This window comes from Marmota monax, unplaced genomic scaffold (assembly GCF_021218885.2).
Source record: "Marmota monax isolate L192 unplaced genomic scaffold, Marmota_monax_Labrador192_F-V1.1 WCK01_AAM20220418_F8-fsc00012, whole genome shotgun sequence".
Classification (NCBI taxonomy): Eukaryota; Metazoa; Chordata; class Mammalia; order Rodentia; family Sciuridae; genus Marmota; species Marmota monax.
This window is the reverse complement of record NW_026695227.1, coordinates 24,127,145-24,143,955: the sequence shown is the minus strand read 5'-3', so window position 1 is coordinate 24,143,955 and position 16,811 is coordinate 24,127,145. Positions and strand designations below refer to the sequence as shown.

General features: G+C 34.5%; 1 protein-coding gene across 13 annotated transcripts in view; it reads right to left on the bottom strand.

Annotated features, from left to right (window-relative positions):
• The window catches only part of Pphln1 (periphilin 1), a 106,770-nt gene that overhangs the window by 51,855 nt on the left and 38,104 nt on the right, over positions 1–16,811 (bottom strand). For 7 of the 13 annotated variants that reach the window (XR_009225980.1, XM_046435742.2, XM_046435739.2 and 4 more), the window contains 2 exons: positions 16,121–16,285; positions 13,556–13,617 (listed from right to left, as the gene is read on the bottom strand). Coding sequence is in view for 12 of the 13 variants with exons in the window: in XM_046435742.2 (XP_046291698.1) it covers positions 13,556–13,617; positions 16,121–16,285 (227 nt within the window). In the remaining variant the exon portion in view is untranslated. The remainder of the gene's footprint in view (positions 1–13,555; positions 13,618–16,120; positions 16,286–16,811) is intronic. The other 6 variants (XM_046435748.2, XM_046435746.2, XM_046435751.2 and 3 more) reach the window with 1 other exon arrangement.

The window sequence follows — 16,811 nt, the reverse complement described above, 5'->3', positions numbered from 1 at the left end:
TCTAAAAGAGGATTTATTAGAAGGGAAATGTATTTTTATTAGCCTTTTCTCCCCTGGATGAATACCATAACCTATCCTTAATCAAAATAGACTTACATATGGTGGACTTCATGCAATAGGCATAATAATTGTCTACTTAGGCTTTTTAAGAGACTGAAGATTATGCATTTGGTTTCTTAGTTGATATAATCAATTGTGGTGCCTAAAGTTCCTGAATGATTTTCCCATAATTATTATTGATATTTTTCTGCTTTGTCCTCAATGTCCTGAGAGATAGTAAAACAGTCTTTTAAGTCATGAACCACCTGTTACATTCTTGGCCATCTAGAATTTAATGTGATTTAGCAATAAGTATACTCATGCCTTCTGTTAGGTTTATGAGTATAAAGTAAAAAGTCCCAATTACATGAAAAAGGGTCTCATGGTTTCAGTTTCCCACAAGTGCAGCCTTGCCACTTTCATCCTCACTATGATCTTGTCAAGACAGTGGGAGGGGGAATGGAATGCCTTCACCAATTTCTTTTTTTCTTCTAAAGGTAACTGGGCTGAGAATGGATACAGCTCAGTGTTACAGCACCCGCCTAGCACATATGAGGCCCATGGGTTCGATTCTCAACACTGCTAAAAAAGAAAAAAGGAACTGGCCTACAAAGATGAAAGTACAGACAAGACACAGAATGTGATAATGTGAATAGTTCTATTCAAATGAAACACAAATGAAGGTACAGAAGAAATAGCTCATGTGGAACACCTATGACATCGTCCTTCAAGAGACTCCAGATACATAGAAAGAGCTTAACGAAGGCCATTTCTGACATAAGTGACAAAAAGGATGAAGACATAATAGAGGAAGTGACACTGGCAAAAACTCTCACATTAAAGAAACTCAGAGCTATCACATGACAACAAAAATGCAAAGGATAAAATATTGGAAAAGATCCAAATGTGGAATGCAGTACAACAATTTACCATGGCATAAACAAAATACTTGCTCTAAATCTTAGGTTCTTATGATGAGAAAAAGGCAAGCACTCTTCAATATAATTAATTTTTAATTTTTGCAAAGAAAACTTTCCTGATGTTTCTAATATTAAGTTACAGTATACTAAATATCAGTTTTACCATTTTATCATATTCCTATACATTTATAATTGATAGTAAGAGTCAATGCTTTGACAAAAATTTAAAAAAGTCACGAATGTAATTTTCCTCATTTACTATTAAAACTACTTAAGTCAGAAAAATGATTACTTTTGAAGAGAAAAAAGAAAGTAACTGAGTAAGGGCAAGAGGGAAGCTTCTAGAATGCAAATAATATTCTATTTCTCAACCTGGACTATGATAATTCAGTGGGTTGTACACCTTGATTTGTGCATTTTGTGTTATATATTCTAAATAAATAGTTTGTTAAAAAGAAAGGTGTTTATCTGTCTCTAAAAATGTGATAATATAAAAATATAACTATCATTTAACATGACCTAAAAGGACTCTGTTTAGAAGTAAAGAGAAATTTTATCCTTGAGAAAGAATTTTTTATTTTTAATATTTACAGAAAAATAAATTACAAGACTAACTATCATCTGAAAATCATTAATACTTTCTTTTAACAATGCTAAGGATTGAAGCCAGGGCCTCATTCATAAAAGGCAAGCACTCTATCACTGAGCTACACCACGAAGCAAATTAATATGTCTTAATGATTTCTTCTGAACACCCAAATAACATGGCATAACTTGCTAAACCCAAGAGAAGTGATCCACATCAACTTTAGCTACCAACATGGTGTCAGGCCTTCTTTCCAGAGGAACATAAAGATATGTAACATGATTAGACATCACCACCTCGAAATATTCTTTCTGCAAAGGCAAATCTTCCAATATGTCTACATAAATAAATAGTTCAGAATTAATACGGTGAATGAGTACAAGGAATTAAACCAAGGGAAAAAGAAGACTTAAAATTTCTACTAAAAATTGTGTTTACTCATTAATCATTTGATAGCATTTAGCTGCGCAGATATAATAGCAGACACCAAAAATTTAAGAAAAACTATAAGTAAAAAACTTTAAATTTTATTTATTTTTAAAATACTTTATAAAAGTCTTTTTATTTACTCACTGACTTTTCCTATAGATTTTAGGACAAACAGACTCATGATCAATTTGAATATAATGTTATAGATTAAGAATTGTGTTATAAATAGCATTTTTCTGAATAAGGGATAAATAAATAATCGTAACATAGCAACATAAAAATAATAAAACTAAATTGTCTACAATGAAGTCTCAAAAGAAACCCTACATATTTAACTGAACAACACTTTTTATTATCAAAAATACACAGCTTGACAGGACATTCCATTCTTAGAAATTTTTAAAGTAATTTTTATGGATGGATATTTTAGAAACATAAACAAAGGAATTGCTACAGTGGATACAGACAGATGAAGCTGCCATAAATGAGAGAAAGTGGCTCAGAGTCATTCATAATAACACAATCCTGTGGTTTCTGGATTTCAGTCACTCTGTACCATTTATTAGAATGATGGTTTTTCAAATCTAGTTTCACATTAGAATCATCTGATGAGCTTTTTTGCTCTTGCCTGGGATGGATGAGGCCCTGTGTTCAATCCTTAGTACCACAAATGGGGCAGGGGAGACACAACAAGGTCCACCCAAGATAACTGAATCACATCTCTCAATGTGAAAGCCAGACATTAGCATTTTTAAAAATGACTCCTGCATAATTCAGAGTATAGCCAGCGTTGAGAACCATTATATGAGGCAAACTACTATTATATTATAGATTTTTCATTCCAAAGTTTCACACTGTTACCTTACCCCAGAGATTGCAAGCTATTGTCAATGAAAGAAGTTGAGATTTAACATTTTACAAATCTAGATTTCTGAAGCAGGCCTTGCTGGGCTTACATACCCAATTAGCAGATAGCTACAGCAGCTGCTCTAATCTAGCATTCTATTATTTTCTTGCTACTACAAGTATGCAACATTATGTTCACTACATTAGCAACACAGATAAATACATGTTAATTGTTTACCCACAAATGTTGCAAGTACTTTATAACTACTGTATCCGTATATACTTAAGTAACACAATGTAGTAACTTAAATTGATCTTGTAAAAGTTTTCACCTCCTGAGCCTCTTCCTCAATCAACCTCTAACTTCCTCCTTTAACTAAAACCTGGAAATGAATACAAATTCTATCCCTCTTGAGTAGTAAGTGCACATTTTTTACCCCCCCTTCAAGGTCCTGAGGAATATGGAGTAGAGAATTATATTTTAGATCCTTTACCTTCTAAGAAAAGGGGAGTGAAAAGTCCAAGAAACTACTCATTTAAGTTCATGCCATCCACTGTACCTCATTATCAAACTCCTGGTAACTTCTCACAGTCCTTAAAGATGTTAGCACAATTACATAATCCACTGTTACCACATACCTTACCCATGACATGGTTTAATCAAAAGTTATGTGCAATATTGTAGATTCACAATTCCTTGACCACCTCCTCTCTTCACAATACTTTAGCACATACTTAAATCCTAAACCTTTCCATTCATTATCCAGTGGGGGGCCCTCATCAGAATCCAATATCACATTTTAGCTACAATGTCTCATCCTTCACTTTTCTCACTCCTGCTATAACTCCACATCCACCTCCTTGGTACCTTTAGGTTTTTTTTTTTTTTTTTTTCTTTTTTCCTGTTCTTTTTTTTTAAACAATCCATGTTCCTCATCCTAACCTTAATCTTTGTGCTTCCAGCCTAATCACTCTACAAATAACAACTTTCCATTCTTGCAATTCTGACACATTATGTTAGCCAACCCAAAGCCTGAATTAATCCCAAAATCTGTGATTTCTTCACTGATATATGTGGATTGCCACACCCTAGAGAGAAAAATACACACGCCTACAGATTTAATCCCACTACAGAATCATGATCACTAACTTTGCCTTTAATTCCACTCAGTAACTCAATAATATGTACATATATACATATATGTGTGTCTACATATGTATGCATCACTGGTGAGTTCAATCTCTCATTCACATGAGCAACTATTCCATATCTTATTTCCCCAAAGCCCTGTCAATGAGTGACCCAGACCTAAACTGCCTCAACTGCTCGCCAGATTCCCTCTGGTCTTAGTCAATTTACCTTCAGATCCACTCATTCCTCATGCTATCTTTCCTTTCTATCCCTGTCAAAAGTTAACTAATTTATGGTCTTCATCCCGATTCTTCATTGATATTGCCTCATCAGTTATCTGATTTCTGCCTTATATCTGAATCTCTTTCTCTCTTCCAACTATGACTATGGTCAAGTCATTGATCACCTTTTAAAAAGGTGGCAAAAACATTTCTCTTTAGCCGGTGTTCTTCTCCAGCTAGTAACATTCTCCACTTTCCTTTTCAAGTTTTTTCTTTTGCTTTTTGTTGTTGTTTTGTTTTGTTTTTGAAGTGCTGGGGAATGAACCTAGGGCCTCCTGCACTTTCATTGAGTTATGTTCCCAGCCCTTTTTTAACTTATTGAGATTAGACCTAACTAAGTTGCCCATGCTGGCCTTGAATTTGCAATCCTCTTGCTTCAGTCTCCTGAGTAGCTGAGACTACAGGTGTGCACCACTATACCTGGCTCTCTCAAGCATTTTTTAACAAGTTATCCATCCATATTGAATCTACCCCTATCTCGTTCATCCTTACACCACCAAACTCAAATGATATTCTACTCATTATAGTTGCACACTCAGTTTCATTAGACATTGGTTATCCTAAGACTATTTTAAAAATTTGATTTTCTACCATTTCCAGGCTTCTTCACTGATATTGCTTTGTCTATCTATTAATCTATTGCTTTTATATAACTCCATCTTCTCTTTAGACAACCTCAATTTTGAAATCATTTCTTCTATGTTGTCAATCTCAGATAAAGGAATTATATATATACTAAACAAAATAAAAAAAAAAAACAGATATATCTTTCTTCCTCATTCACACATCTTGCTAACTTTTTACTATTGATTAAACTTAACCACTTTTCTTCATCCCATTCCCTATGTTCAGTTCAGATATTCATAATTTCTTGTTTTATCTCAAGTGCCATCTTTAAAGTCATCCTACATACTGAAAACAAAATAAAGTACAATCTATTTGGGTTACCCTTATGGTCTGGATTTGAGGTGTACCCCAAAAGCTCCTGTATCAATGCAAAAATGTTTGGAGATAAAATGACTGAACTGTAAGAGCTATAACTAATCAGTCCATCCTAGTTTGCATGGACTGACTGTGTGGTAACTGTAGGCAGGTGGAACATGGCCAGAGGTGGGTGGGTTTCTAGGGGCATGCCCTGAAGGGTTGTTTGTTTTCTGCAGCCCCTTCATCTCTCTTCCTCACTCTCTACTTCCCAACCAGATCATGAGCTAAGCAGCTTTCCTCTGCTGGGTGCTTCCCCCATAATGTGCTGGCTCACTTTGGGCCTAGAGCAATGGAATCAGCCATCTATGAACTGGGATCTCTGAAACCATATAAATAAAGTAAATAGTTTTCCAAATAAGGTTTCCTCCTCTACATTTTGCCCATGTCCTCTAATAAAAAATGAACGAAATCCTAACATATTCTGGATTTCACATAGTGTTTTGAACAAATGGATATATCACCATATAAACACAGAACCAAGATGAGCAGGTCGTGACACACTTGGTGTATACATAAATGATCAGTATGAAAGTGCTAATTCTTAGCCCAATGTGGTTGTATATACCTGTTATACCAACTACTCAGGAGTCCAAAGCAAGAGCATCAAGTTCAATGCCAGTATGGGTAACTTATAATTTTATTCTGTCTCAAAATAAAATGTTTAGAAGGGCTGGGTATAGCCTAGTGGTGGATACCTTGCCTGGGATGTGCAGAGTCCCAGGTTCAATCCCCAGAACTAGAGGGAGTGACAGCTTTCAGAGGCAGGGAAGCGGGTGGTAACAGAAATCTTGATATACTATCCTTACTTCTGTTATCTGTTATTTAACGCAGTTGCTTCTAAGAATTCCAAACTCCCCACATTGTAACATATTTGAATAGGAATGATTAATACATGTATCCTGGACTTATAAAGTACATAACGTTTATAAAACCTTTAAAAAGGAGGAAATTAGCTAAGTTATAAAGTTCCACTGCCAATAACAAGCCTGTGGAAGATGATATTAAAGCAAGGTGACCCTATACAGCCAGAAGAGCCATGGGATCAGAAGACAAACTACATACATGGGTGTGAACAAATACAGAGCTCATATAGATGTCAGGAACTGGATCTGATTTTATCTTACTTACAGACTTATAAATTAGATTGTTACCATTTCATGGATGTTAGCAGAATGCACAAGATTTCTGCATAAGAAACAAAGGACTTTATCATTCATAGCACAGCAAACAGCATAAGTATTAACAGTTCCCCTGTTCTCAAGTCCCAGAGATAATGTGGCATTATCCTAAATGGATTCTATACATGCAATGAGTGTGGGTCTCAAGTGAGGAACACTGAACTTGGAGAATCTACCATTTTCACACCCATCAACAAGTAGGACTTCTCTCTTTTTTTTTTTAAAGAGAGAGAGAATCTTAATATTTATTTATTTTTTTTTTAGTTTTCGGCGGACACATCTTTGTTTGTATGTGGTGCTAAGGATCGAACCCGGGCCGCACGCATGCCAGGAGAGCGCGCTACCACTTGAGCCACATCCCCAGCCCAGAACTTCTCTTTAACAAAGAAGGAGATCTTACTTTACCCTTCAAGATTGCTTACTGCAAACCCAACTCTGTGAACTACCCTGGAAAGTGAGTAGTCAGACTCTTGCATATCTTGGCAAGTATGTAAGAGTGAAAGAGACCCATGGAGGACTGTCTGTACTAACAACCTGGAGCCAGGTTTCACACTGACGGAAAAATAGACATGAAAATATGGGGCGGGGTGGGGGGATTGCCACAAACTCATGTACAGGTTAAAAACTAAAAATAAATTCAAGCTGGGCACAGGGGAACAAGTCTGTAATCCCAGCAGTTCAGGAAGCTGAGACAAGAGGATGGCAAGTTCAAGGCCCAGCCTCAGCAACTTAGTGAGGCCTTAAGCAACTTAATGAGACCCTGTCTCCAAAAAAGGAAAAAAAAAATAGAGGTAGGAGGCTAAGGTTGTAGCTCAGCAATAAATCCCCTGAGTTAAATCTTCAGAACCAAAAACAAATAAACACAGATGTACAAATTTCTGGCATGCTCACTCTCTCTGTGTGTATCTCTGTGTGTGTGTGTGTGGGGGGGTGTGGGTGTGTGTTTCTGCACATCTAATGCCCAATCTTGGCTTCAAAACACCACTCTCTACTATAGAGAACCTGTGCTCTTTGGAGGAATAGCTGATTTCAGGGCCAAAACAGAGAAAGTCTAAGAACCTGAGACAATTTATGTCAGAAGTAAGGAAGTGAACAAAGAATGATGTAGGCATGTCAAAACAATGTAGATGGCCTTAGTTTGGCAATGCATTCATAGACATGACACCAAAAGCATAAGAAACAAAAGAAAAATTGATAAATCAGGCTTTAAATTTTAAAATGTTGTGCCTCAAAGAACATTAATAAAGGGAAAATTCATTTTAGAGAATGGAAGAAATATTTGCAAGTATATTATTTTATAAGGTTTTTATATCCGGAATTTAAAACAAAGCAAAATAAAAACTCCTAAACAAAAAGACAACTCAATTAAAAAATGGGCAAAGAACTTGAATAAACATTTCTCCGAAGACATACATAAACAATAAGCATCACTAGTCATTAGGAAAACACAAATCAAAACCATAATAAGATAACACTTCACTATTTATTAGTTGGCTATTTAGAGGGAAAAAAACAGAGGGGGATGGAACATAACAAGTGTTGACAAGAACAAAGAAAAATGGGGACCTCCATAACTGCTCATGGGAATAAAAAAAAGCTATAGCCACAGAGAAAAATGGCTCGACAGTCCATCAAAAAGCCAAATACAGAATTACCACAGGATCCGTTAGGTCTATTCCTATACATATGGGAGAACTGAAGAATTGACTCAAAACTGGTATGTCTAAACCAGCTTTCACTGCAGCATTATTCACGATAACCAAAAGTTGAAACAATTCAAATGTCTATCAGAAGATGAATGGATAAACAAAATGCTGTAAACACCCATATTATTCATCCATAAAAAGTTGTAACAGATACAATATAGAAGAACTTTGAAGGCATTATGCTAAAAATGCCAAGTAGCATCTGAGAACAAATTTTGTATGATCCTACTTACATGAAATATCTAGAAAAGGCAAATTCAGAGGGGCAGAAAAGTCAACTGGTGGTTGCCAGAAACTAGGGATAGGAATAAATGAAGAATTACTGCTTAATGAGCAAAGAGTTTCTGTTTGTAGTGACTAAAATGTTTTGGAAATAGTAGTGATGGTTGCACAACATTGTTAATATAATTAATGCCCATGAACTATAGACTTAATGTTTAAAAAGGCATATTTTATGTATTAAAACACACACACACACACAGAAACTAACCTGAAAAACTTTCCCTGGTGAAATCTGAGCATAAAAATAACAACAGTAGAAAATTATAATGCACTGAATAAAATAGGAATCTAAGAGTTCATACTGATAAAAAAAAAGTTTTGTTTGTTTAAGGGAGTGGGATACAGAGATGGCATTCTCCTTATAGCAGAATGTCAATCTAATACAGAACAGAGTTATTTCACAATCACCCATTCAAAACAATCACACTAAAAACTGGGGCTGTAGCTCAGTGAAACAGTACTTGCCTAGCATATGAGAGACTCCGGGTTCGAAACCCACCTCCACAAGGTCAGGGCAGGGGGTGGGGGAGAATTCAAAAACCATCATGTTTGTCTTAGTGGGTCTGGGGTACTAATATAAATTAGCCATTAGGTGGCTTAAATAACAAACTATTTCTCACAGTTTTGGAGGCTGGAAAATCTAAGATCAAGACACCAATAGATCTGGTGTCTGGTGAGGGCTTTCTTCCTAGTTTGAAGGTGACCATCTCTTCTTGTGAGACCTCAATATCGTAGAGAATAGAGAGAATGTGAGCAAGTTTTTGTGTCTCCTATTAAAGGCCCTAATCCCACCGATGAGGGTTCTTCCATTGAAACACCTCCTAAAAGGCCTGGCCTCCTAATAACATCACAACAGGAGTTAGAATTTCAACATATGAACTTCGGGGAACACAAACATATCCATAACAATGTTAATAATTAATTCAGGCAAAAAAAACACTGCTGGCTGCTAAAACTAGTAGGTGGAAATAGAATGAGGAATGGTATAATCACACAGTTTCAAAATATCTCCACTAATTTCAGAGAGGAGAGTTACTTCATAGTGAAAAAACTTTAAAGACTTCATCTTAATCAAGTGGTAAAAGTCAACAACAGCAAAAAGAGGACAAATCAACAACATGAATAGCCTAACAATAAGCAATTAAAGAACACAGTATCACTTAAGGGACTGTTCCAATGAAAACATACATGGATCTAATCATAAAAAACATCAGACTAACTTAACTGAGGAACACTCTATAAAAATAATTTTTCTAAAAATCTACCCAGTATTTATCTTACCAAAACCAAGAAGTCATAAAAGTCAAGGAAAGAGTGTTCCAGACTGAAGAAGTCTACAAAATGTGATCTACAAACCCATATTAGATATTTTTTTCCATAGGACAGATTATTGGGAGCATTGCTAAAAACATTCATGTAGTCACTGATTACAGAAGCCCTTTGAATTGTTCCTGCAACTTTTCTGTAAACTTTAAAATTGTTCTCATCTTTTCTCCCCACAATAAAAAGAACTGCTGTGTACACTCCACTGACACAAAACCAAACTACTGATTATTATGGCTTTTCTAAATGCTGAGAACACTACCAATATACCCAACTGTTGTCTTTGCAGGGTTTATAATGCAATTTTTTTTTCCCTAAAACAACAGCTGTTTCCTATTCACAATGTCTTTTAGGTAGGAAATTTTTCATGAGCCCACCTAAGAGAGAATAGCTTACAAACAGCCAGATATATGTCAGACAGTAGTAGCTGTAGCTTCTGTGACAAAACAAAACCCAAGACATTACTGAAGACAACTGGACACAGTGCAAGTATAGGAAGGTGTGGGTAGTCAAGCACTCTCTATGCCATCCCTTGCTTTACTTTTCTTCATAACAACTATTTAATTATTTGCTTACTATCCATAATTTACTAAGATGTAGTCAACTTGAAGGTACAACCTTCTTACTCCCAGGGGATAGAAGAGCATTTGACATATAATATTCAAAAAAATATTTAACAAATGACTAAACATATCATATAGTATGAATGCTATATCCTGAAGACAGAGGCTGTACCTTGTTTTAATGCCCCTGGTATAGTTAAGAAAACTGATCACTAATGAACTATTAATAACCAATGGATTTTAAAAGTAAAATAACAAATTGAGTGTGTTGGTGTGCACCCGTAATCCCAGCAATTCAGGAAGCTAACGCAAGAGGATTGCAAGTTCAAGGCCAGCCTCAACAACTTACTGAGACCCTATTTCAAAATTAAAAATAATAAAATAAAATAAAAAGGGCTGGGATATAGGTCACTAGTTAAATACTTGCCTAGCATGTGTTTATTAATAACCAGAAACTCTAAGTACTTGTGTGAAGCCCTGGGATTCAATCAACCTCAAGGGAGGTAGGGAGAATATACATGTCAGAACCAAAATAAATTACTATGTGTCAGAATCATGGGATACAGTCTTAGCAGCTGGCTTAAAGGAAATTTTCAAAGCCCTACTTATATTAATAACTAAGAAAGAAAAATAATTACCCAAGTTAAATGTTAGATTTCAAAAAAGGGGTAGGGGGAAGGTACAGTCTTTTTAGAAGGCAAACTCACAACATCTATCAAAATTTATAATAAAGATGCCTTTTGACATCTTTAGAAATTCTGCTTTGGCTATCAGTCTCATAAAAACTAAACTATTGTTTCATAAAGATATCATGTACTAGGATTTGTTGCAGCAACATTTTGTACTGTAAATAGAGTGACTAGCCAAATTATTTAGTATAGTCTCACTATGGACTATTACTTAACCACTTAAAAGAATTAAAGTTAAGTCAAATATCTTGAAGGGATTTCTACAAGCACTAAATGCAAAAGTAATGTAGAGAAAAGTATGTATAACATGATCCCTAACATGATCTTTTTTTGTTGTTGGTACTGGGGATTGAACCCACAGGCACCCTACCACTGAGCCACAACTCATCTTACGTATTTCAATTTTATTTGAGAAAAGGTCGGGCCCAAGTCTCCCAGGTTGGCCTTGATTTGCAATGCACCTGCCTCAGCATCCTGAGTAGCTGGGCTTACAAGAATGTACTACCGTGCCCAGCTAACACGAATTTATTAATAACCAGAAACTCTAAGTACTTATGAATATAGAGAAAATACAGAAAAATATATACTGAGATGTTAAGATGGCTATAGCAACTAAGGATCCATATATGATTTTATTTCATTAATAAAAAATTCAACAGACAAAGGAACACTTAAAAAATGGGAAAAAATAAGATTAACAGGGCTCAGGTTGTGGCTCAGTGGCAGAGCACTCGTCTGGCTCATGCAAGGCACTAGGTTTAATCCTCATAAAAATAAAGGTATTATGTCCACCTACAACTAAAAAAATACATATTTAAAAAAATAATAAGATTAACAGAAAATATTTAGAAAGCTAAAAATACAACTAAAATAAATTTAAGAACCATTTCTTTGGGGAAGAAAAATAAACTATAAGCTAATCCAAATTTTTAAAAGTTTTGTTTTTATCATCTACTTTTCACATAAAGGTCTTAATTACATTAGATATTATTTTGACAAACCAGACTTCCAATATCACATTTTCTCAAATATTTGTCTGAACACTATTTTTTGAAAAGTTCATTCTTTCACATTTGCTTGGAATGCCACTGTTGCCAAATCCCAAACTCCTAAATATACCTAGGTTTGTTTCTGAAGTGTTTTGCTGTTCTATTTGACTGTAACTGTGTACATTTCTACAGTTTTACAATTTGAGGTATATGGTTTATGGTTCTCTTGGGAGAGAATCTGCCATGAGATCTGAATGTCCCTGCACAAATTTGCCTGTATACTAAATTGCAAGACCTAACTACTCACTGATAGTAAGCAATTTCCGTAGATGGTTACAGAAATGGTTAAATAGATCAAGGTAGCCACAGGAAGATTATCAAATGGCTGCTCATTCCTAGAGAAAGGAGGATTGGCTTGCTTTCTACTTACTACTAAAGGTACTGAGCTCTTGACCCTGGGTTCTTTGGGTCTCTGAATCTCTCTCTGCCTATCACATTGCTAGGTGGAATTTGAGATCAAGGAATTAGTGCTACCAAGCTATTGTTCCTGCCAGCTGCTGTCCTGTGAACAATCTCATCCACTTAATCTTACTGTCTACTTCTGGCATATATAGAGTTGTGGCATTTGGTTCCTTGCCATACTCTATGAGATTGAGGTTCTTTTCCCCAAGAGTTCATAAAGGACTCCATTTACAACTTTCATTACAACTACTGTAAAATATTTAGAAAACAAATAAATGAAAACAAATTATAACCTGGCTAAACTGTCCGTCACTTTTATTACACCAACTGTTCTATTAGATGCCCTCTATATGTAACCCAAACTAAAAATGACTGAGCAAAATGTGTTTTCCCATCAAAATTTTATTGATCAAAATAAAGCAATTGAAGAGCTGGGATTGTGGCTCAGCGATAGAGTGTTCACCTAGCATGTGCAAGGCCTTGAGTTCTATCCTCAGCACCACATAAAAATAAATAAAATAAAGGTATTGTGTCCAAATACAACCTAAAAAAAATTTTTTTAAATAAAAAATAAAGCAATAGAGAGCACACTTTATAATAGGTGATAATTTGTAGAAGGGAAACCATTAAGATAGAGAAAGAGGGCCAGGGGCGGGAGGAGGAAAGAGTAACAGGAGGTATTAAGGAATAATATTGATCAAATTGTGTTTTATGCATGTATGAATATGCCATAAAGAAACTCACTATTCTGTATAATTAATAGGTACCCATAAAAAATTATAAAAAATAGAAGACACTTTGTATGGATTCAAGTATTTTCAGGATACTTCTGAAAAAAAATGCTTAATTTTTAATTAAGCAAACTGAAACCTCATAATCCATACCACACTCTAAGAATAATTTAACAACTTGCAAGAATACATTAATAATTCATTATTCTAATCATATCTTTATTATCAATTACAAAATGCCAATAGATATAGAACATTAGTTATGGGTCACATTAGTCACAAAAAGAATATAATGCTTGTTGCTTTCAAAATTTTAAATCCTAATGAAATACTTCATCTATGTGCCTTAAAATTAGATTTCTACAGCACAAATCTAAAAGTCAAAGTACTTATGTTATTATTTCTATCTTTTTACCTGTAGTCAGGCTGTCGGTTTGCAGAATGGTCATCTCTTGTCCATCTATAGCCAGATTCATCCTGTAACACAAAAAAAGTTACTTGGACACTTGTTATATTATTTTGATCATGTTCAATATGTCTAACAGTATTATGGAAATTAACCTCTAAGGCCAAAACACTATGAAGACAAAAACACTTTTCTAAATCTTCCTAAAGCTTTAAAGGCATAAAAAAGAAAATTAAAAATAAAAAAGATACAGCACGTTATCCATTTCAACAACTAAAAATAAACTGACCAAGAACCTGTGGTTCCATTTATCTTTTTTAAAAAATTACATTATTTCCTTGACAGACCCACATAGGCTTATTGTCAAAAACACACATACCATATGATAATAGTCAATGGCTTCTGAGGACCAGGTATAAATTTTGATGCGTACATTTCTCATTTTCTAAGTTTTCTCATCAATTTTCAGATTCAAGCTCAATGAAGAACTTGCTACTTTTTTTGGAGGCAGGGTGAGCAGGTGGCTCAAACACAGGGCCACATGCATGCTAGGCAAGTACTCTACCACTAAACCCAGCCTAAACTTACTACTTTTTCAACTTTTCATGTTCAAATTTTCATTTTTCATCTTATGCCTCATCAAAAAACTACAATTAGAAACTATATAATAAGAAATTGTCAAAACTACATTAGACTAATATGTGGCACTAAATTTAAACAGATGAACCATATTTGTCCTTTAAGACATAACTACATAGATATATAGAAAGAAGCCAAATAGTAATTCATACCCAATTACTTTAGAATGACACATAGAATATAACATGTAATATCTTCATCTTCCTCTTTAACATTATATTCCTTATTCTTCCATAAGTAAAATGTACCTAACATTTTCCTTCTCAACATTAAATAAAAACAAAACTTCACAGCTATCATAAAATATTGGATCAAGTAAGCAATTTAATTTATATAAATCAACTCCAAATAAGAATTAGTGTCAGGAGAATCCTAGGATCACAAATGTACTTATTGTTTGTTTGAATAAAATTTAAAGAAAAAAAATGTAATATAAAGCATGACAACAAACATGATTTATAAGAATATAAAACAAAAGTACTACTATTGAAGCAACATTATGCTACAAGTTTTTTGGGCAAAATCATGTTCGTGAGGTTTAAAACACAAGTCCAATAAATACAAAACTCCCTCTACACTTAATGGTCACACAAAGTTTTGATAAAAGGGATAACTTTTTTCTTTCTTTGAAACAGGGTCTTGCTATGTTGCTCAGGCTAGTCTCAGAACTCATGACCTCCAGTGACCCTCCTGCCTCAGTCTCACAAATAGAGACTGAGAGCATATGATACCATACCCAGCTTGTGATAACACATTTTTATACTATGGGACAAACTGTTTCTCCATGAGAATAACTGAAGAATGGCTCTGATGGCAAATTCCAGTATTACTAAAAGAGAGATAATACGTAGTATTTACTTTTCAACACATACTACCCCCTTCCTAAAGGAATGGAATGACATTTAAAAGCTGAACAAAATAAAAACCAATTCTAAGACAAGAAAGAATCTATAACACACCTCAAACTTTAGGAAAACAAGAAAATACTGAATAGTGTTGTTACCACTTTAGAATTGTCAAAAATCAGTATTATATAATAGAGAACTGTGCTCCCATAAGATAACTATCCTCTGTAAATTGCCTTACCTCCATTCCTTCAAGTGTAAAGTATGGAAAATAATCCAATGGCCAATATGAGGTCAAATTTTACTATAAACAGTGTTTCAATATTTCAATTAATTACCATATTATATATAGTACGGAAGGGGAAAAAATAAAAGGTAGGAAAACAGTCTGGAAGAAGAATACTGTAAGTATGCAAGCTAGAACAGAGTAATTGCATCAAAGAACAGTTTCAATCAAGTTAAGAACAAATTACTGTAACCTTAATACACACTTCTAGATCAAGAGAAATAAATCATAATTGCGGTAGTAGTAACAGCAGCTAACATTTTAAAGTGCTTACTATATGAAACAATGTTTTAAGTGCTTTCTAATTTGAATTAGAAAATAGCCTTTAAGAACTATAACAAAAATGAGACGGTCAACAACCTTAACTTTAAGAACTATAACAAAAATGAGACTATCAACAACCTTAACCCACTTCACCCATAGCATTTCATCAAGATGAAAATAATGAAAGTAATTTCAAGTGGGTTCATCCAGTAAGACATGGTAACCACCTGCTTATCACTTAAGCACCCAGGCAACAGATTATCTTTATATGGTTCTACAAATCCCTAACAAGTAAGGGGATTAAAAAGCAGGCTAGTTGGAATGAATGTCATTTAGAGCTATCCAGAGCATTTTTACCCACCCTGTCCAACACCCCAAGATTCTTGACTACTAGTTCCCATTTGACAGCTCCAGCAAAATTCAACAGAGCATCAGCAGGAAGTGTTAATCAACTGCTTTCATGGCTGTCACATAAATTTTTATTACATGAATTTTAACTTATAAGAAATAACAATTAGTACATGGGGGAAATTTACATACTCCTCTGTGAGGTGGACCACTTCTTCGATCATGAGAAAAACTGCGGCCCTCGTCATATTCTCGGTAATCAACATGACTGTAATATCTACTGTAGCTTCCTTCACCAGGTCTGTCTAGCAGTGGTGGTTTCTTTGGCACAATATTAACTACTCTATGGTAGCCATCCTAAAACAGACAAAAAGAAATATATAAAAATCACTAATTTCTCTACTTGGTTTTGGAACTTTTTTTTTAAAAGCACAGGAGTTTTTATCCTCTATCAAATAGGCTAAATGTATAAACAAAAATGCATTAATGAAACATGAATATAATAGTAAAGTCTTCACATGAATTAAAGAAACTAAAACTGTTCAACAAAGCCAAGTTTTCAAAATAACGTGCAACAATGGGAAAAATCAATCATAAGAAAAAAATTATCATTTTAATAAAAAATAAACTTCAGACAGTAAAAATGTTAGCTCTACCCTTAATTTCCTAAGAAATTTAGAAATAAAACATGGCAGCACACACATTTTATCTACTTGTTTGAACTAGTCTACTTAGGAAAAAACGCAAGATTTTGACACATAAGCAACAGCAAACAGGGAGATGATAATGAGTTAAAAAGATTACAAGGAAGGAAGCATTTTGTTATTTTTCCAGCAGCAATAAAGAGGGGCAAGCCATTGCCTTCACAAGTTTGGAAGCAAAA